The sequence below is a fragment of the Thamnophis sirtalis genome, unplaced genomic scaffold (assembly GCF_051295495.1).
Source record: "Thamnophis sirtalis isolate CommonGarterSnake01/CBP01778 unplaced genomic scaffold, rThaSir2_p1.2 scaffold_4, whole genome shotgun sequence".
NCBI lineage: Eukaryota > Metazoa > Chordata > Lepidosauria > Squamata > Natricidae > Thamnophis > Thamnophis sirtalis.
In genome coordinates, this window is record NW_028261384.1 from 129991892 (window position 1) to 130015029 (window position 23138).

A 23138-nucleotide genomic window follows, 5' to 3' on the forward strand; every position below is an offset into this window, starting at 1 on the left:
TATATTTCCCATGAAGTAGTTTCTTCAAGGAGACAGTTCTTAATTCCTACATTTATTCCTCAAAAATATTTTAGTGATACAATGTGCATTATGGTAAACATGAATGAGTTTAAATCCTGTATTCTATGAGCTTGGCAAAAGCTACCCTTCTTGCAAAAAAAGAGAGTTTATTTTACATAACATTAAAGCATCTCTGGTACATGTGAAGCCAAAAGTTTATCATTTTTTGTATGTTTTGAGATGTCAATAATAATAAAAAAACCTGAAGTATCACATGATGGATTTATTTTCCCCTTAAAGATATTCCAATATCTTTCAATATGATGAATAAAAATATATTGGTGGTAATAAGTGTGTTTGTGTGTATACGTACACATGCATGCCTTGACCTCCCACTGATAGCCTTGAACGTGGTGGCCCACACCAGAGCCAACCCTATCCTTTCCCAGGTCGTGGTATGGGGTTTGAGGGTCTGGCCTATGGGCAGGGTCTCAGAGGAGTTCCGCCCCTTCAAGACCCGACAGTTGTAACTATCCATCCACAGCGGGTGCCTGCTTTGGGGGGGATAGGGTCATCATTCCCCCACCCCTACGCCACCAGGTGCTTATCTGCCTCCATGGGGACCACCTGGGCATAGCCTGCATGACGGCATTAACTCGCAGCTATGTCTGGTGGCCCCACATGGATGATGAGATAGCGGCCTGGGTGGCCTGGTGTTTCTCGTGCCAGATGTCCCACCCTGCACTGTCCACGGTGCCACCCCGGGACTGGGAGGTTCCTAGGGGACCCTGGTCGAGACTCCACCTGGACTTTGCGGGTCCCTTTCACAGCCAGATGTTCCTGGTGGTCGTGGATGCATACGCCTGCTGGGTGGAACTCATTCTCATGTTGTCCACCACCATGGAAAGCACCTTGCGGGCTTTGCGGTGCCTCTTCACCACCCACTGTTTGACAATGTTCGACAATGGGCCTTGGTTTGCATCCACGGCTTTCCAGGAGTTCCTGGCCGTGCAAAGCATCACCACGTGCCCACCGCCCCTTACCATCCAGCTAGCAATGGCCAGGTGGAATGAGCTGTCCACTCGGACAAAGAGGCATTGGGCAGGATGCATCGGAGCGACTGGCCAGCAAGGGTGGCTGCTTACCTCCTGGGTCAGCACTCCACCCTTTGCCGTATCTCAAACAAGAGCCCTGCCGAGCCGAGCTGCCTATGGGCCGGCGCCTGCAAACTACCCTGGACAGACTGCATCTGCTCTACTCTGGGGAACAGCCTGGCAACCTGGGGACTCCTTCCCATGCTTTCAGGGATGGGGGCTAAATAATTAAAAGATAAGACCAATGAAACCCATTTTCTTTTGTAGGACAAGGGATTTTCCCAAGAAAGGTACAAGAAAGAGAGCGAGGGAGTGAATGAAAGAAGGGGGAGAGGGAGAGGGGAGACAATATATATATATATATATAAAAGAAGAACAGGGTAGAATTGTAATCACAAAGCAATGTGTAAGTATTACACATTGTGGTGTACTTAAAGCATGGCACTAAATATACAGTAAGAGATCATAATTGAATTAATGTCCTTAATTAGCTCCTACATTAACTCTTAATCCCAGTACATTGGTATTTGTAGAAATTGACCATGATATTTTGTTTTTCCAGATGCAGTTGATTGTTTCCAATGTTCAGAAGATCATTATCCAAACAAGACTCAAAATCTCTGTATTCTAAAAACTACAACCTTCCTGTCTTACAATGAGCCACTGGGAATCACTTTGGCCACTATTAGTCTCTTATTTTCTTTCCTGACAACTTTGGTGTTGGGAATCTTCATTAAAGAGCAGGACACACCCATAGTCAAAGCCAACAATAGGAATCTCACCTACATTCTTTTGATCACTCTCCTTCTTTCCTTCCTCTGCAGTTTACTCTTCATTGGGAAACCTGGCCAAATGAAATCTCTATTGTAACAAATGGATTTTGGCATCATCTTTTCCGTTGCCCTTTCTTGCATTTCGGGGGAAACAACCATTGTTGCTATTGCTTTCATGGCCACTAAGCCAGGCTCCAAAATGAGGAGATGGGTGGAGAACAGATTGGCCAAAAATATTATCCTATCTTGCTCCATAGCACAATTCACCATTTGTACAATATGGTTGGCAATTTCTCTTCCCTTCCCAGATTCAGACATTCACTCCATGGCTGAAGAAATTGTCCTAGAATGTAATGAAGGTTCAGCCAGCATGTTTTACCTTGTCCTTGGCTTTATGGGGTTCTTGGCTTCTACTAGCTTCATGGTGGCCTTTCTAGCCAGGAAGTTACCTGACAGTTTTAATGAAGCCAAATTTATCACCTTCAGCATGTTGGTCTTTTGTACTGTCTGGATATCATTTGTACCAACCTATTTGAGTACAAAGGTGGTCGTGGAGATCGTCTCCATTTTGGCTTCATCAGCTGGATTACTAGGCTGCATCTTTTTGCCCAAATGCTATATTATTATTTTTAGGCCTCATTTGAATACGAAGGGACAGTTAATAATGAAATGATTCACAGTTTGCTTATTGGTGTGATGCATTAAGTATTCCCCTAATTCCAACAGTAAATGCGGGACTCATTTCATGCCAGAATTGTTGACTCGCTGCCATAAATGTAATCATATAATCTCAATACTAATTCTTATTAAAGATCTCTTACAAATAGTGAAGATGCTGTCAGGGCTCCAAGGAACACTCCAGATGAAATCAAAATTCCAAGGCCAGAAATTTCCTCAAAGTATAGATTTATTAGGCATGTCATATTGGCACAGCTGGTGAAAACCCGGCTTTGAAGCTCCTTGAGTTTTCCCCAACCAATTCAAAATCCAAAGTTTATCCCCCCCTCTACACCCAACCATCACATGCCCCAATTAGGCCACAGTTCCCAGACCTGAATGACTCCCATCCACACCCCATCAAATGCTGCTAAGAGTGTCCTTGGTTCCCAGGAAAAATAATGTTTCTTTGGTTACATGTTTTCCCAGCTAGCTCTATTCCCTGCTCCCTTATCCACAGCTCTATCCAGCCTAACTTTAGCAACCTGAAGATGTTTCAAGATGTCTCCAGGGTTGACAGAAAAAAACATTTATATTCAGAACCCTATAATCAGAAAGAGATTACAAAATTCTATCAAGTAACACTAATTCTCCTTTCATTGAGAACAATTAACAATTCCTGAATGCAGGAATACTGCTTTCAGTTTTGCTCGCCACATCTCAACATGGTGACCAAAAGATGTTGAGACTCTAGAAAGAGTTCAGAGAAGAGCAACAAAGTTGATTAGGGGACTGGAGGCTAAAACATGTGAAGAATGGTTGCAGGAACTGGATATGTCTAGTTTGATGAAGAGAAGGACTAGAGGAGACATGATAGCAGTGTTCCAATATCTCAGGGGTTGCCACAAAGAAGAGGGATTTAAACTATTCTCCAAAGCACCTGAAGGTGGACAAGAAACAATGGGTGGAAATTAATCAAGGAGAGAAGCAACTTAGAACTAAGGAGAAATTTCCTGACAGAACAATTAATAGGTGGAACAACTTGCCTCCAGGAGGTGCGAATGCTCCAACACTGGAAGTTTTAAAGAAGAAATTGGATAGCTACTTTACTAAAGTGGTGGAGAATTTCTGTCTAAGCAGGGAGTTGGATGAGAAAAACTCCAAGGTCCCTCCCAACACTATTATTCTATTAATTACTAGTAATGGGAACGAATATTGAAGTACAAGTATCTCAGATTTTGAAAATATAAGTTTCCCTGAAATTCCCCCAAAAAATGGAGGACATGATTTTGGAAATAAAACTTGACAATGTTTTCATTATTCTTCTACTGCATGAGTTGGAGAAAAGTTCTGATTGGTGAACTGTATATCAGGCTTAAATTTAATGTTAGTAAATCCACTGCAATTCCCAAAGATCTCAGTAGTTTATAGAGGTTGGCTAATTAAGCTTTTTGTTAGCACAAGATTATTTGCTAGACTGCTAAAAAGGAGAATGGTAATTATTATTGGAAAAGTATGTTGGAAACCAAGGAAATGGGGAAAAAACTCATGTCCTTGCAGCTAAGTAGCAGAATGAATGAATGAATGAATATCCCTGAAGATTAAGAGAATAGGACTGAATGCCATGAGATCCACAAACATACAGTAGTTTATGTTTAACTGGGTTCAAATATTTTATCAATATACAGTATGCCAATCTGAATCATAACTTTATATTGGTTGTCTAAAAGTATACTTTTCTACTTTCCACTTGACACATATCTTCCTTTGTATGGAAATGATAATGGCAATAAGCAATCACATAATCCTTGCTGTGGCATTCTAAAATATCAATAATGGTAGACATGGTGATTGGCAAATTGGTAGTTCATGCTGGTTCTCTTAGCCATTTTACTTCAACGTTTCCAAGAAAAATCCATGATTTAATGGCCTTCTTAAAAACCACCAAATTATGAACAGTCCAATTTCAACAGCTATTGTATTAGAAAAGTAAATTTTTGTAAGTTCAGAACTGATAAAATAATTCTTGTTCTGCATCTGTCCTTTTGAATATTCTTTTTTAAAATAAAATTTTCATTTTCAAACAAACACAAACGCACAAAACAAAGAACATAAAAACCTCTTCAACTACATACAGTGTGTTGATTGGTTACAAGATCTTTCTGTGTCCTTTCCATAGTCATCACTTGAGCTTTATCAAAAATCACATATTGTCAATCAAACATCTTTGTATACATTATTATTATACTTCATTTGTATGATTATCACTATTGTTTCTCCATTTTAAACAAGGTATTCTAAATATGTATCCATTTATATTATAATGATTCATTATATCATCTTCAATATATCCAATAATAAAGATTTTTTATATCCTATTCTAAGTCATTCCATTATTTTAGCACTGATAACATTCTCTAATAATTTTCAATTCCATGTTTTTCCATTATTAGTATCATCAATCTAATTTACATGTATACAAATTGTTATAATTGTTAAACATCTATTAAGCAGAGCTATTATTACATCCTTTTTATACGAATCATATTAAATTTGAAGTAAATTTATATTATGGCATTTCATTACATCATTCAATGATATTACATCTTTATATTCTATTCTATATAGAATTATTTAGCTTTTATAAAAAGGTTTTTCAACATCATCTCCATCATCCCCACTTACAGTTTGTATAAAATTTAATATTATCAATCTAGTATATATAAATGATTTATTATCATTATTGATTATTTATTTGACTATAGCTATTCTTACTTTGTTTTATACATAGTACTCAAAATTTAACTAAATTTTATTTTGACATTTCACATTATCATCCTGTATCCTTCCAGAAATAGTGCAGTCCAATATCTCTTGCCATTAGTAGAATTCTAAGTGTTTTCTTGATAAGTCTTCTGTGGACTTCTCTTGATAACTTGTTATTGCATATCTTATAAAAATTTGAAACCCTTTATCTGTTCCTTTCATCAGCTTGACTTTTGTTATCGCTGGTGCTTCTGTCGAAATTACTCTCATTGTTTCTGCCAAATTTTCTCCCTTTTCTTCATCTATATTTTGACATCTGAGATAGAGTTCCAGTTCATCGATCTCTCCTTTCCGTATTTTGCACTTATCATTTCCCTCCACTCTCGATTTGCTCTCAGTGTCAACAATTTTCTTATCACTTTCATATATCTCTGTGGTTTTTTGAACTCTGTCCTCAAATTTCATTGTTGTTTTATAGGTTTTCTCAACTCTTCCCTCCATACTTTCTGTATATTGATCTATAATTTCAAGTCTCTTTTCAATTCTCTCTGTGATTATTAAGAATTTTTGAATTTCTAGCATAATTCTTTACAATGTTAGCCCCTTTTCTTCTTCATATTGGGCCATTTTTCCAGGTTATAGACACTAGCACTAAAGCATCCAAGGCTTTTACTAGGTTTCAAACAAATTCAGTAAAGTTTTTCAGGTCAAAGCTTTCTCTTTCCTTCAAAAAAACATCTATATAGCCGCTGACCCTTTCAGTAAACAAAGCCAATAACTTTGTATTATCAGATGTTGCCAAACCTCTAGCCTCTAGATGGCAGTGTTACATTCTTTCCCTCTGTTTTTGCCTCTCTTTCTAAGCTCCTACTCTGGAACAAAAGAAAAAAAATGTTTAAAGATTACGAACCGTCCGAGCCTTACGAGGAAAGAGTTTTCCCTCCAGAGCATATGCTGTTTTAGTTAGAAGTATATACATTTTCATTATATCACAGATATGATCCATTTTTAAGCCAAAGTTTGTAGAATTTATCTAAGGATCAGCTTATTTCTCCTATCATTATCCCAAGATTCCTTAACTTCTTTTCAAATTCTTGAAAAGTTCCAAGGAACAGAAGAAACCAAGGATTTAAGAAATGTTAATAGTATCTTTTAATTCTATTAATTCCTTTACTGGAATCAATGATCTGGCTATAATTACTTCATTCTTTAAAAAGGGATATAGCACTTATATACCGCTTCATAGGGCTTTCAGCCCTCTCTAAGTGGTTTCCAGAGTCAGCATATCGCCCCCAACAACAATCCGGGTCCTCATTTCACCCACCTTGGAAGGATGGAAGGCTGAGTCAACCCTGAGCCGGTGAGATTTGAACAGCCGAACTGCAGAACTGCAGTCAGCTGAAGTAGCCTGCAGTGCTGCATTTAACCACTGCGCCACCTCGGCTCCTTTGTATGTATGCTCTATAGGATAGATATGTATGCTCTATAGGATAGTTTAAAAAGATATATTCCAATAAGATTACTGTTATTATTATTGTGCAGAACAAATTGGTGCCCATATTGTCAGGGTAATGATTTATGACCTGACCAGCTGCTACGATGATGTAATTCTGAGATTGAGTCAGCAACGTTTTTCGGCTGATATCACTTTAAGACCCGGAGATAAGAAGAGGCCCTGTTGGGCAATTTTTCTCTCCATATGTGTTACCATGCTGCAAATTGCTGATTGCTGTTTGTTTGAGGCCTGGCTAAAGAATGTAAGTATACATTCTTTATAGATAAACCACTATTTAAATACAAACTTCTGTTTAGTGTGTTTACTCCTGGGTTGTTTCACAGAGTGTGCACTCTGTGTACACTCTGACATGTATGGAAACATATTTTCTTGAACAGGATCCCATTGTTCAAGGCCTTGATAATAAAGTTACTGCCACATATTGTACAATAGCTCTCAATTTATGATCACAATTGGGCCCAAAATTACTGTTACTAAAGAAAGCGGTTGTTAGGTGACTTAGATCAAATTTTCTGACCATTTTGACATGGTTGTTAAGTGAAACACTGCAGTTGTTGAATGAATCACATGATTGTTGAGAAAATCATCTGCTGACTTGGTTGTTGAAAGCTGGCTGGGAAGGAAGAAATAGTGATCACATGACCCCAGGGTGCTCATCCTGAATAAATATACAGCCATTTGCTAAATGCCCAAATTTTGATCATGTGACCATAGTGACGCTGAGACAGTCATAAGTGTGAACATTGGATGAATGATATTTTTTTTGTTATATTGCATGTGATGTGAGCAACCTTTTTGTTACTAAACATAAATCGTTTCCCTCAGGAAATCACACCATTGCTGGCATTCTTTCTCAGTCCCACATGGTATCTAATATTCTGGATTTGAGAAGTCATCCCCCTCTGAAAAAAGTATTGACTGTGTCATGTAAATATTGTTTAATCTGAACCATCTCACATATCAAAATTCATCAAAACTTTTCTTCTACAATGCTTCGGCTAAAGCTAATATTTAATGGGCAAGGGAAGTTCAAAGTTTAATAATAAATAACATGCCCTTACACAGTGCATTCATCCCAAAGGACTCTGAGCAGCTTACAGACTTATTCCAATTAAATCTGTTAACAAAAATAATATAATGATAAATTACAAATATACCCTCAAAAACTCTGACAAGTTTCACTGAACATCCATTAATTTCCCCTATAATTACTTAGGGAGTCTTGGTTGTATAGTTTGTTCTCAATTCCTTGGGGATGTCCGAGTGATAAGCCCAAAAGAACAGGTCAAGATTGAAAGGTGTCATTAATTGTGGGACCAGAGAGCTAGAAGTGTAACAAGCTGCTCTTCGAGAAAGAATATACACGGAGGATAATCTAATTAGTGAGAGGGATCACTTATTCTTATGTTTCCTTGCTGCAGACAGAACTTGTTCATGTGTGATGACACAGGTTTTCTTGAAGAAGATGATATTTTCCTTTGCAACAATGGCAGTGCTATTGCCAGGGTTTATATGCCTTACTCCTCAGATTAATGCATATGCTGTGGGGAAATCTCCCCTTATGAAGCACAAGTATTTTTTGACAGGGGATTTCATAATGGCTGGGATACTATCTCAATTCTACATGATATCCGATCCAGTGCTTTTCAGAAGACATCCGTCTGAAGAACTGGTTGATGAGCTCATGTAAAGACTTTCTCTTAACTGTAGCATATCTCAGACCAGATATCCTTCTATAATAGGATGCTTGGGCTGAGGTAATTAGTATTATTGCTTGCAGAAGAAATTTATTTCACCTATTACCTGCAAGTTAGTTCTTTCTTCCAACATAAATTGTTACCTTAATATATATGTACGCACACTTACAGTATGAAAGATCTCAGTTCAGTGATTTATTAAAATTTTATATGAAACTTTTCTCATTTAATTACTTTGAATCAAATAATTACTTAATATGATGGAGTCACTTTATGTTGCCAATTAAATGGCATCATTTTGTGACTTAATGTTTGCTCTGAATATTAGGGAAAATGGTGATATTAGCACTTTGAACTTGATTTCTAAATAGCAAAAATATAACCTCTGTCTACCCTAACTAGGATAAAATAGCACTATAAGTCTATTATGGGCAAAGAAAAAATATTTATATACAACATTTACGTTCAAGCATTTTTTTTTCATATACACACAAACCCCCTGAAGCAAATAGAAAGAGATGATGCTAGTATGTATTATGTATGTATGTATGTATGTATGTATGTATGTGTGTGTGTGTGTGTGTGTGTATATATATATATACATACACATACACACATATCATAATAAACTAATATATAAACCTAGAAGTATGTCTAAGAATTATATGTAGATAATAATATGTTTATTAAAGTCCCTTCAAGCAATTTATCTCTCAGTGGAAATTGTTCATAATGAATTGAAGAGCTGTAACAGTCAGTGTTCATTGACTAAAGAAATGTGCTTTTATGTTTTTCCCTAAAGAGCATTTCCCCCTGCATCAAAAATCATTTATATAACACTCAGAAATATTTTTGCAGACTATTTGAAATATTATCCAAGTATTTCACTAGATTTCATACTGTTATATTAGAACATTGTACAGCTTCCAAGCCTTTAGGCATTTAGATGATTAATTTAAGTGCATGTGGAATGTTTAGTTGAAATATTTAAAAAGTATGCATAATGTCAATTCTTTGATAAATGAAATATGTTTTGGTATATATCTCTTATTGCAGATTTTTCCTACAGAACTATCAACATATACTGGCATTGGCTTTAGCTGTGAAAGAGGTCAATGAAAACAATCACATTTTACCCAACGTAACTCTGGGTATACACCTCTCCAATAGTTATTTCATGGCGAGATGGACATACTTGGCTTCAATGGAGCTTCTCTCGACACGGGGCAGATTCATCCCCAATTATAAGTGTGATGCCAAGGATAGGGCAATATCTGTTATTGCAGGACCTAACTATCACATCTATTCCTACATGGCAAACATCTTGAATGTCTACAAGATGCCCCAGGTAAGATTTGCTATTGAACAAAGTGTAATAGGCTGTGAGAAGAGGCTTGAGAGCCAGGTGGAAGAGCCACAGTCTAGAGACAATAATCTAATCAAAAGCATCTGAGCCCAAACCAGAAAAGAAATTTGAGAAAGCAACTCAGAATGGACTCTTCATTGTTGTTTCAAATGTAAAGGGAGAGGGGGGGAGTAATTCTTGTGGACTTGCAAGATCAGAAAACCAGAATCATGAATACTAAACATTATTTTAGGGTTACAGTAACAGAATCCCACAAGTTTGAAAACTGTTATCCCACTCCTGTTATATTTACAAAGTTAATGTTTACAAAGCAAAATAATAATAATGATGATGATATAGATTTTATATTACAGTTTATTATTTGAAAATAAATAATTGGCAATTCAAAGAGAAATGAAAACAAAAATATGGTGGCCAGATGAGATATTTTAGATACTGTACTTGATTAATTTCTCAGTCTTAATCCAAGCCCATTAATAATTGTTGGTTCTTTGACGGAGTTATAAGTACCCTTTGCTGAAGTGTATTTGCCAATGGTGTTCAGATGGTGCTCTAGCTGTTTTGGGATTGCACCCAATACATTTTATGAATAAATTTCCTTACCATGTTTTAGTAACCACATTAACAATTCATGATTTAAAAAAAAATCAATATATTATTATTTGGGAATAGTTACTTTGTTCTTTAAATTCATTTCCTGAATTAATGCATTTCTCATGTCTCTGGCTTTGTACTTATAGTACAACAAACAAATGAAAAAATATTCTGAACATCAGTTGTTTCAGAACATGATTAGATCTTGATTGTTACAGAAAACCATACATTAAGAACAGATTTTTTTTAAAAAAAAAACAATGAATGTTTCAATTTCAAAAAACATGCTTCTTCTTCTTTTCCCTATGTTTAGCTGACATATGGGTCTTCTCCAACAATATATGACAAGATACAAACTGTTTTCTTTCATCGCTTTTTCCCAAATAGTGATCAACAGATTATGGGTATTCTCCAGTTGTTGCTGTATTTTAGATGGACGTGGATTGGGTTGATTACCCAACCTAGTGTGATTGGAGAGAGTTTCATACAAAATGCTGTTCCTTTGCTTTACCAGAATGGTGTCTGCTTTGACTTCATAGAAGAGTTGGTCAGGGAAACATTTTCTAATAATGTTTTAAATGTCCTTGCACGCTTTCGCAAAACACACCTGATTATCATGAAGAGCACTGTCAATGCTATTATCGTATATAGTGAAAATCAAAACACTATCTTTTTTAGAATGTTGCCCTATATTGAACAATTGTTAGAGACCCCCATTGAGAGCAAAGATAAAGTTTGGATAATGCCAGCCCAGATGGAGTTTACCTCACTTGCATTTCAAAGGATGATGGATATGAATGCCTTCAATGGTGTTATATCTTTCATAGTTTCTTCCAAGGAGATTCCTGGATTCAATAAATTCCTTCAGATGAGAAATCCAATTTCAGAAGCAGAAGACCATTTAATGAGAGAGTTCTGGGAGCAGGCTTTTCAATGTTCATTTCCTAAAGATACGTTGGATGAAGATAGAATATTGTGCACTGGAGAAGAGAAGTTGGAGAAACTACCTAAGTCTGTCTTTGATACCACCATAAGTGGACAGAGTTACAGCATCTATAATGCAGTCTATGGTGTGGCACATGCTTTACAAGCCATGCTTACATCTAAGTCCAAATACAGGAGAAGGGCAGAAGTTGGGAGAGAAATATTGTTGGCTCAAAAACCATGGCAGGTAATAAAAGAATAAATGAATATTTCCCTTTGCTGTTCTGTCTAATGCAATAAGCTGTGCTACAAAGGTTATGGCCAATGAGAATGCTGAAGTGATGATTTTTAAGTCTCTTGCCACTCTATTTTTCTCTTGTTTTGAGAAACATTTGTAATTGTGAAGATATAACAATGCTACAAAAAAATGGAAGAAAGAATTATGATGCAGTATCATCTCAGTATTTGGCAGAGATTCAATATATCTGAAGAAATATTGATGGGGGTTGAACAAACAATTATTCTGTTAATGTGTCCAATCATATTAAATGAATAACCTTCAACTTAATACTACTGATTCTTCTTTCTTTCCGTTCCTTCCTTTTTTCCCATTAATTGTCTACCTCTGTTTTTGTTTAGCTCCATCACTATTTGAGAACTATCTCATTTAATAACACGGCAGGACAGAAAATTTCCTTCAATGAAAATGGGGATTTAGAGACTGGATTTGACATTATCAACTGGGTCACCTTCCCAAACAACAGTTTTGTTAAAGTCAAAGTTGGAAAGATCGACCCATCAGCTTCTGCAGATAAGCTGTTCACCATTTCTGCACAAGACATCATCTGGCCCGCCATGTTTCACCAGGTATAGCCTGCTCAGATTACAAATTGTTTGTTTGTAGTTTTTTGTAGTTTTATTAGAATTTGTAGGCCGCCCTTTTCCCTGAGGGGACTCAGGGCGGCTCACATAAAACTGGGAAGGGGGGAAATACAAACATCAAGATAGAGACATATCATAAAATGGTAGGCAACATACATTCATCATTCGGGAGGGGTAACTATCCTTATCCCCAGGCCTGACGGGCGAGCCAGTTCTTCAGGGCTATGCGGAAGGCTTGGACGGTGGAGAGGGTACGAATCTCCACAGGGAGGTCGTTCCAAAGGGCCGGGGCTACTGCTGAGAAGGCCCTCCTCCTTGTGGTTGCCAGCCGACACTGGCTGGCCGATGGGATACGGAGGAGGCCTAGTCTATGGGATCGTATTGGTCGCAGGGATGTAATTGGCAGAAGGCGGTCTCTCAAATATCCAGATCCACTGCCATGTAGGGCTTTATGGGTGATTAATAGCACCTTGAAGCGCATCCGGAGATCGACAGGCAGCCAGCGCAGCTCGCGGAGGATAGGTGTTATGCGGGTGAATCGAGGTGCACCCGCAATCACTCGCGCGGCTGCGTTCTGCACTAGCTGAAGTCGCCGGATGCTCTTCAAGGGCAGCCCCATGTAGAGCACATTGCAGTATTCCAGCCTGGAGATCACAAGGGCCCGAGTGACTGTTGTGAGAGTCTCCCGATTCAGGTAGGGTCGCAACTGGCGCACCAGGCAAACCTGGGCGAATGCCCCCCTGGTCACAGCCGTTAGGTGGTGGTCAAATGACAGCTGCGGATCCAGGAGGACTCCCAAGTTGCGAACCCTCTCTGAGGGGTGTAAAATTTGACCCCCCAGCCTGAGTGATGGAAAATTAGTCAGATCTTTGGGAGGAAAACACAACAGCCACTCGGTCTTTTCTGGGTTGAGCACAAGCTTGTTAACCCTCATCCAGTCCATAACGGCCTCAAGACCCCGGCTCATCACATCTACCGCTTCATTGAGTTGGCACGGGGCGGACAGATACAATTGAGTAACGTCCGCATATTGATGGTATCTAATCCCGTGCCTGCGGATGATCTCCCCCAGCGGTTTCATGTAGATGTTGAATAGTAGGGGGGATAAGACCGAGCCCTGAGGCACCCCATAATTTAGGGGCCTAGGGGACGATCTCTGCCCCCCCACTAACACCGACTGCGACCTGTCCGAGAGGTAGGAGGAGAACCACCGTAGCACGGTGCCTCCCACTCCCACCTCCCGCAGTCGTCGCAGAAGGATACCATGGTCGATGGTATCGAAAGCCGCTGAGAGGTCGAGGAGGACCAGGATGGAGGGATGTCCCTCATCTCTGGCTCTCCAAAGATCATCAATCAATGCGACCAAAGCGGTTTCTGTGCTGTAACCGGGTCTGAAGCCTGACTGGAAGGGGTCTAGGTAGTTTGCTTCCTCCAAGGACCGTTGGAGCTGGAAGGCCACCACCTTCTCAACAACCTTCCCCAAGAAGGGAAGGTTGGAGACAGGGCGATAGCTATTAAGGACAGCTGGATCCAAGGATGGTTTCTTCAGGAGGGGTCTCACCACCGCCGCTTTCAGTGCGGCGGGGAAGTTCCCCTCCTGAAGGGAGGCGGTCACGACCGCCTGGATCCAGCCTCGTGTCACCTCACTGCAGTTCGTGACCAGCCATGAGGGACACGGATCCAGAACACAGGTGGAGGTACTTACAGCTCTCATGGCCTTGTCCACATCCCCGGGGGTAACGTCCTGAAACTCAACCCAGAGCTGTTCTACTTGGTCCCCCTGTGTCTCGGCTGGAACTGCGGGGGTGGAGTCCAAGTCTGACCGAAACCGAGCAATTTTGTCCGCTAAGAATTGGGCATACTCTTCAGCTCTGCCCTGCAAGGGTTCCCCCGTCTCCCTTTTGTTCAATAGGGAGCGGGTTATCCTAAACAGGGCGGCTGGACGGGACTCAGCGGATGCAACCAGGGTGGCTATGTGAGATCTTTTTGCTGCCCTAAGTGCCCTGGTGTATTCCCTGGTGCAGGTGGTTACCATTGCTCGGTTCGATTCGGACTTATCGGACCTCCAACGGTGCTCTAGGCATCTCCTCCGGCGCTTCATCTCCCGGAGTTCCTCGGTGAACCAAGGGGGTCTCCGGGATCCGCTGCCTCGGAGGAGCCGCAGTGGTGCAATCCGGTCGAGGGCCTCTGACGCTGCCGAGTGCCACGCAGCAGCCAGAGTCTCCACCGGACTGTGGGCGAGAGTGTCAGGAATAACCCCAAGCTCCGTCTGGAACCTTAACGGCTCCATAAGGCGCCTGGGGCGGAACCACCTGGTCGGTTCCTCCTCCCTACAGTGGGGGTTTGGCCTCCGGAAGTCGAGCCTCAGTAGGCAGTGGTCTGACCACGACAGGGGTATGATGTCGTTCCCCCTCAGACCAAGATCACAAATCCACTGCTCCGAGAGAAATACAAGGTCAAGCATGTGTCCCGCTGAATGGGTTGGGCCTCTAATTACTTGGGTCAAGCCCATGGCTGTCATGGAGGCCATGAACTCCTGCGCCCCATCAGAGTTTTCACCGAGCGACGGCAAATTGAAGTCCCCCAGGACCATCAACCTAGGGAACTCAATTGCCAGCTCGGCTACCGACTCGAGGAGCGAGGGGAGGGCTGCTGCAACGCTGTTGGGAGGCAGGTACGTTAGCAGCAAACCCACTTGACCCTTGAGGTCCAACTTTAACAGCAAAGACTCACACCCGACAATCTCCGGAGCAGGGACCCTACGAGGAACTAACGACTCCCGGATAACGGCGACCACACCCCCACCCCTTCTCTGGGCTCTCGGCTGATGCAGCACCTGAAATCCTTCTGGGCACAGCTCTACAAGGGGGACTCCTCCCTCTGGGCCCAGCCAGGTCTCAGTAATACATGCCAGGTCTGCCCTCTCGTCTAAAATTAAGTCCCGGACGAGAGGAGCTTTATGAACAACAGACCTGGCATTTAGCGACAACAGCCTGAGACCAGGGTCCTGACTACTTACGCCATCCGGTCTTGGAGTGGGACTCCTAGGGCCGGAAGGAGGGATCTCTGCAATGTAGCGAACCCTCCTTCCCCGGTAATGGCCTGCCCTAAAGTCCCCGCCGTATCTGCCCCTCCCTGTTACGACCGCAATACCCCGACCCTCTCCTGTGTCTCTGGTCCCCTCAACCACCCCCATAGCCCCCGCCACTCCCGGCAGGTCCTCCGAATCATACATACTCAAACACTCCCCCAAACAGTCCCCACGTAATAGTTAAAAACACAGAAAATACAACAATAATGGTAATAAAAGTGGGATCATTCATTCCAATTACATGCATACCCCTAGCATATCCCATACAAAGTAAGAAGAGAAAAGGTAGAGAAAAGGAAGAAAAGATAGATTGCGCAGCTGTTAGGGTGCGAGTCCAGGCAGAGCCAAATGGCTCTCAGTAATCGAGATGGTTAGAATAATTACGATAATTCCCCATCCCTTCTTGCTTCCAGAATTATTGATTTGAATGGATCTAATCCTTCAAATTGTCAAGTTGAAAACTCAAAACATGAAGAAATAGAGGTAGTCCTTCAATTATAACCACAATTGAGGCCAAAAATTTACATTGCTAAGTGAGACACTGATTAAGTTTTGCTCAATTTTATGACTTTTCATGGTATAGTTATTAAGTGAATCACTGCTATTTTAAAGTTAGTAACATACTTGTTAAATTATCTGGCTTCCTTTTGACTTTGCTTGTTAAGAAGTTCCAAAAGATGATCACATGATCCCAGGACATTGCAAGACACACAGACACACAGACACACAGACACACAGACACACAGACACACAGACACACACACACACACACATGTCCAAGTCCATGTGCACACATGCGCACACACACATGCCAGTTGCCAAGCATGTGGATACTTCAATAGTCATAAGCGTGAAAAACAATCCTAAGTCACTTTTTTCAGTGCTTTTGCAACTTTAAAGTGTTGAAGTGAATGGTTGCATTTCATTACCTGAAATGATCAGAAAACCTAAAATATAAAGATAGAAATCTTTGTATAGTAAGGCTTAAAATAACTTCCTGATAACTTATTGTCATATTTTTATGCTTTTAGTAGAAGTTAATCCAATACTTAGAATCTTTCTTTGTTGGCATTTCAAGGTTGCCTAATTATAATAGCTCTAGATCTCGACCATCTAGATTATCTAGATTTTGATATACATTAAAGAAACAAAAGCTTCATATGACGGAATTCGTAACATTTTTATACGAATGGTGTAAAAAGTTAATGCCTATTGTGTGTTGGGAGATTTCCCTAAGAAGGATATTTGGAAAATCCATGTTTGTTCCCCAATAGTGACTCTGGATATTATTTGAATGTACACAACTTGAAGTGCCTTTTAATTTAAACAGGGGACTAACATGATATTAATGCTATTGAAAAAATATATGAAAAAAATAGGAAGAAAGCTGCCATCTCTTTGTGTGAGGACATATTCTAGTTGATGGTTATTATATGCTTTTGAATTGGATTCTCTCCTAGTAACTATATGAATAAATGATATTTTATTTTATTTTTTTATTATTAAATTTACTGTGTATTACTGCCTATTCACCCCTGGGGACTCAAAGTGGCTTACAGAATATAAAAACCACATCTAAAAACAGTAAAACTAATAAAAAATAAATTAATGTAATAAAATCAATGTAATAAAATCACCCCTTTCCCCAACCTCCTAACCCAGTGACAGCTGATTTCACAAGCCATTTAATGGGTTCCATCCTCCTCTGGGTTCCCCAGGTCCACTGCAGAACTAGGTCTTCAGTGCCTTCAGTAGAGAATACTCTACTGGAGTGGGGGCCATTCTAATCTCCAGGGATTGTCCAGGGATGTTCCAAAGATAAAGAGCCACCACAGAGAAGGCGCTTCTTCTGGGTCCCACCAGGTGTATCTCCCTCGGGGATGGGACCCACAGTATTCCCCGCCTCCCAGCTCTTATGGGTCGGGTAGATGTGACTGGCAAGAGACAGTCCCTCACATCACCTGGTACCAAGCCATGAAGGGCTTTAAAGGTGACAACCAGCACCTTGAATTGCACCCAGAAGAAAATCGGTAGGCAATGCAACAATGCAATGCAACACCTGCAGGAGAGGTGATACATGTGCACATCAGGGTCTGCACAAAACCATGTAGGCCGTTACATTTTACACCAGCTGGAGCATCCAGATGCTCTTCAAGGGAAGCCCCATGTAGAGTATGTTGCAATAGTCAAGACAGGAAGTGACTAAGGCATGAGTGACTGTGAGTAGGGATTGCTGGTCCAGAAAAGGGCATAACTGGCACACAACTTACAGTGCCCAAAGGCCCTCCTGGCACTACCATCACCTGCTCTTCAAGCAGGAGTCATGAGTCCAGGAGAACCCTCAGATTATGCACAAGATCTGTTTGGGGTAGTGCCACCCCATCCAAGACCAAAAATAACAATTCTCCCTGAGACAACAAACCCCAAACCCAGAGACACACAGTCTTGCCAGGGTTTAGTTTCAAACCTGAAACAGGGATGACATAATAAGTCATCCCTGTTTCACAGGTATTCAAGCAATTGTTTTGATCCCATCTGTTCACAAATCCATTATCTTCCTATTTGCCTTTTGCCTTATAATTCATGGTACTTTTTTCCCTAGCTTTCCCTTTGCTTGAATGGCATATCCTGATTTTCAAATTTTCCATTTGCTAATCGTATCTGGGAAGTTACATAGGCTACAGGTTGACCAAATAGCTCAATCTCTGTTTGATTCATGAGTGATTGGTTAGTTCTTTTTACATCTATTTAATTTTTTTTTCATTCTTGCTTCTCAGTGTCATTCATTGGACCTGGTAATAATTAATTGAGTGGCTTATTAAAATTGTCACTGAATTGAAATTAAGAAAATAACAGAGTTGGGAGATATTGTGGAGGTCTTCTAGTCCAACTCTCTCTTGGGCAGGAAACCCTGAGCAGAAGGTTGTCCAATCTCTTCTTTAAAAACTTTCAACTACAACTTCTGGAGGAAAATCTTTCCATTGATTAATTGTTGTGGCCGATAGGAAAGTTCTAGATTGCTTTTCTCCTTTATCAGATTCCATTCATTGTTTCTTGTGCTGCCTTCAGGTGCTTTGGAAAATAGGTTGACTGCCTCTTCTTTGTGGCAACCTCTTAGATATTGGAACACTCCTCATCCTTTTTATATCTCCTGAAGCAAAGTATAGAAAAAAAAAGGTTAAGGATTCCTTTATATAAAGGCCAATTCTCAGAATACAGTATAAAGGAATTGAGAGGAATCTTGGAGGTCTTCTAGTCCAACCCATGCCCATGCAGGAGACCCTATACCATTCCAAACAAATGGCTGTCTGATCTCTTCTAAAATTCCCACGGTGTTGGGACACCCACAACTTCTGAAGGCAAGCTGTCAAAACACAAGATCAAAAGCAAACAGCCTAATAATAGATCAGCAACTTGATGCCATCCACAACATATGGGCAGTAGAAGCCGTCAGATAGTAAAACTTGATTTTATAGTACACAGATTTTTCATTCATTATATGGCAATCACAGAAGTTCTGTACCCCAATAACTGCATCAGTCTTTTCTGGAATGAATCTGCTTAGTGCAGCTTTGGATCCTTGAATATTGGCTTGGCCCAACATCCAATATAGAATTGTTGAGACACACTTGAGTGCTTACCAGGAACTATCATCACCTTATTGAACCATCCACTTTTTAAAAAGAACACACAAATACAGAGAGACACACATGCAGAGAGTTGCCTGCTTGTACAGATGTACACAGCAGGTGCCACAGCTCCATGAAAAGTGATTTTTGGTGTTGTGAGTTGTACTGAAAATCACATTCACAGTTCATTATGTGCAGATCATTTAAACAGTATACCCAATCTTTACCACCAGTCTCCTAATTCTATATTAAACGGAATGAATACATATTTACAAATCCAGATACACACAATGCACACAGAGACAGACAGAGACACAGAGAGACACAGACACATAGAGAGACAGACAGACAGAGGCAGAAAGATGATGTAACAATTACCTTTCCATAAGAAAAAGTGGAGTGGAAAACGTATATTTACTTGCCATTTCAAAGTTAATTACTGATCCCCAATTTTCCTGTGAGAAAAAAGAATTATCTCCCACTTTAGCTGTAGTCTTAGCATTGAAAGGTCTATGTCAACTTAAACATTTCCCAAGAAGATGGTTTGAAGGCAATCAATTTATAAAGGACAATACAGGAAGACATGATCTGAATACCGAGAACAGTAGAATGGATGGATGGATGGATAATACCCCAATAGATAAACAGGCAGACAGATAGACAGACAGATAGATAGACAGACAGACAGGTGGATAGGTGGGTAAATGAATGGATGGATGGCTTGCCAAATTCAAATTTATCCTTCAAATGAAAAGAAGAATGATAAAACTATGGCTCTTAGATTGCTTTTTTTCCCACCAATCCTTGATGTGCCAGTGACTGAATCCAAATCACATGGCTACAAAGGCTTCTGTTGGTCGCTGGTTGAATTTCTAACGTAAGTAGCCTTTCTGGATAAATTTGTTCTTGTGAAAAGTTGCTAAATTGAATGGTCATACCTGCAGGCTTGCCTGTGTTTAGATGTAAAATTCACCCTGAAAGAGAATTTTCTGATAGAAAATTGTGACTTTTAATATATCCTGCTTTCACTTCTTGATAGGTTCAACCTCTGTCTGTATGCAATGATCATTGCTATTCAGGGACCAGGAAGAGAAAAATAGAAGGGAAACCATTTTGCTGTTATGACTGTATTCCATGTGCAAAGGGGAAAATTTCAAACCAGATGGGTAAGATTTGCTTTTGGAAAAAACAACAACATTCAGACTCCTTAACTGTGATTCAGAATGTTAATATTTAACCTCCCAAGGGGACTATTTATGTCATGACTGAAGGAATGACATTGCTCCATAAATTTTAAAAATAAAAGGATATTTCAGAGAATCCAAAAATAAATGACCTATTGAAAGCCTAATGAAAACCCTAAGCCTAATGAAAACCCTTTTCTGTTGTAGGATGAGGGATTTCCCCAAGAAAGATCGAAGAGAGAGAGGGAATGAAGGGAGGGAGGGGGAGAGGGAGAGAGAGGAGAATGTGCATAAAAGAGGAACAGAGTAGAATTTTAATCACAAAACATTAATTAACTCTTCTATTTATTAACTATTTGCTCCCCTATATTACTATTTCCAGAAATAGATTTTAATGCTTTCTTGTTTCAGATGCAGTTGATTGTTTCCAATGTTCAGAAGATCGATATCCAAACAAGGCTCAAAATCTCTGTATTCTAAAAACTACAACCTTCCTGTCTTACAATGAGCCAATGGGAATCACTTTGGCCACTGTTAGTCTCGTCTTTTTTTTGCTGACAGTTTTGGTGTTGGGAATCTTCGTTAAAAAGCAGGACACACCCATTGTCAAAGCCAACAACAGGAATCTCACTTATGTTCTTCTCATTGCTCTCCTCCTTTCCTTTCTTTGCAGCTTGCTCTTCATTGGGAAACCTGACCAAATGAAATGTCTATTACGACAAACTGCTTTTGGCATCATCTTCTCCATGGCCCTTTCTTGCATTTTGGGGAAAACAACCATTGTTGTTATTGCTTTCATGGCCACTAAGCCAGGCTCCAAAATGAGGAAATGGTTGGGGAACAGGTTGGCCAAAGGTATTATCTTATTTTGCTCCATAGCACAATTCACCATTTGTTCAATGTGGTTGGCAATTTCTCCCCCATTCCCATATTTAGATATGCACTCCATGGCTGAAGAAATTGTCCTGGAATGTAATGAAGGTTCAGCCACCATGTTTTACCTTGTCCTTGGCTTTATGGGGTTCTTGGCTTCTACCAGCTTCACGGTGGCCTTTCTAGCCAGAAAGTTACCTGACAGTTTTAATGAAGCCAAATTTATCACTTTCAGCATGTTGGTCTTTTGTACTGTCTGGATATCATTTGTTCCAACCTATCTGAGTACAAAGGGAAAATATATGGTAGCTGTGGAGATCTTCTCAATTTTGGCTTCGGCAGCTGGGTTACTGGGCTGCATCTTTTTCCCCAAATGCTATGTTATTATTTTTAGACCTGATTTGAATACAAAGGGACAGTTAATAAAGAAATGATTCAAATTTTGTTTATTGGTGTGGTGCACTGTTTCCTTGATTCCAACAACAATGTGAGATTCATTACATGCCAGAATTGTTGATTCAGTACCATACAGTTACACATATAATTATCATCTTGACACAAATTTCTAACAAAAAACTCTCACACATATTGAAGAGAAAAATTCATATGAAGAAATCTATAACCAGGACTACAAAATTGTATCAAGTAACACTAACTCTGGTTCCCTTGGGAAGAATTGGGAAGAATGAGCCGAGGTGGCGCAGTGGTTAAATGCAGCACTGCAGGCTACTTCAGCTGACTGCAGTTCAGCAGTTTAGTTGTTCAAATCTCACCGGCTCAGGGTTGACTCAGCTTTCCATCCTTCCGAGGTTGGTAAAATGAGGACCCGGATTGTTGGGGGCAATATGCTGACTCTGTAAACCGCTTAGAGAGGGCTGACAGCCCTATGAAGCAGTATATAAGTCTAACTGCTATTGCTAATTATCTAAGTGGAACAAATACTGCATCTCAGATTTTTAAAATATTAAAATTTTCAGCAATTATAGCATTTATGGGGCTTGGCATTGGAAACAATATTAGAGAAATTTTTCATTATTCCTCTACTAAGTGGGTTGGAGAAAATTTCTCATCAATGAAAAATATTTCAGGCTCCAATCCAAATAATCCATTTCAGTTCCCGAAGATCTCAGTAATTTGGAAGGAACTTACTAATGGATGCTTCTCAGTGGTGAAATTCAACATTTTTTACTACCATTTAGATATGGTGAAATATTGAATGCAAAGGGTGAAATAAAATCTATGCAAGAACTGCAAGGTATAAAGATGAACTGGTTTTCATATGTGCAAATACATTCTAGATATGATAAAGGTCTTAAAATGGAAGATTTCCATGATAAAATGACCGAGTTAGATTAAATTTTGACAGGGACTGATGAAAAAGTAATCAAAGAACTATATGGATAGAGGTTAGAGATTTAGCTAGAAGAAGAACAAGTTAAAGAATCTATGATTGGTTGGAGAAAATTTTGGGGATATGGGATTGATTTAGAGAATTTGCAGAAATTGTGGTCTCAAAATTATAAAATGATTATCTCAAAAGCATACAAAGAAAATTTGTATAAGGTTTTTTACAGGTGGCACAAGAATAGCAAGAATGTTCAAGAACAAATCAGAAAAGTGTTGGAAATGCCATCAGATACCGGGATCATATTACCATATGTGGTGGACTTGCACAGAAGCTAAAAGATATTGGACTAAAATCCACAATTGGTTGGAAAAAAATGATACAAAAAGACATAAGACTTTAAACCAGAGTTTTTTTTTATTGGGAATTATACCGGAAACATACAATGGAGAGTTGAAATATTTGATAGTAAATGTGCTAACAGCAGCTAAAATTGCATTTGCTAAAAATTGGAGAAATGAGAAAATACCAACGCAGGAGGAAATTATTCACAAAATAATGGAATGTGCTGAAATGAGTAAATTGACATTTGATATTAGAGAACAAGAAGATAAAAATTTTTATAGAATATCGGACTCATTTTATCAGTGGTTAGATAAAAAAATGGAAATAAAAGATATCAGTAAATGTTGTAAATACCAGAATAATGGAATGATATAGAATATAATATAAAAAGATTTTATTATT

The 23138-nt window shown here is 39.7% G+C and overlaps 1 protein-coding gene across 1 annotated transcript; it reads left to right on the top strand.

The window, feature by feature from the left end:
• Nucleotides 1-642: 642 nt before the first annotated feature.
• On the top strand, nt 643-21480 carry LOC148046572 (vomeronasal type-2 receptor 26-like). Its single transcript, XM_087714852.1, has 7 exons — nt 643-1152; nt 8335-8492; nt 9674-9851; nt 10777-11634; nt 12027-12254; nt 20029-20155; nt 20585-21480. Exons 1-7 carry the CDS (start codon nt 643-645, stop codon nt 21478-21480), a joined length of 2955 nt encoding a protein of 984 aa, XP_087570978.1.
• The last annotated feature ends 1658 nt before the right edge of the window (nt 21481-23138 follow it).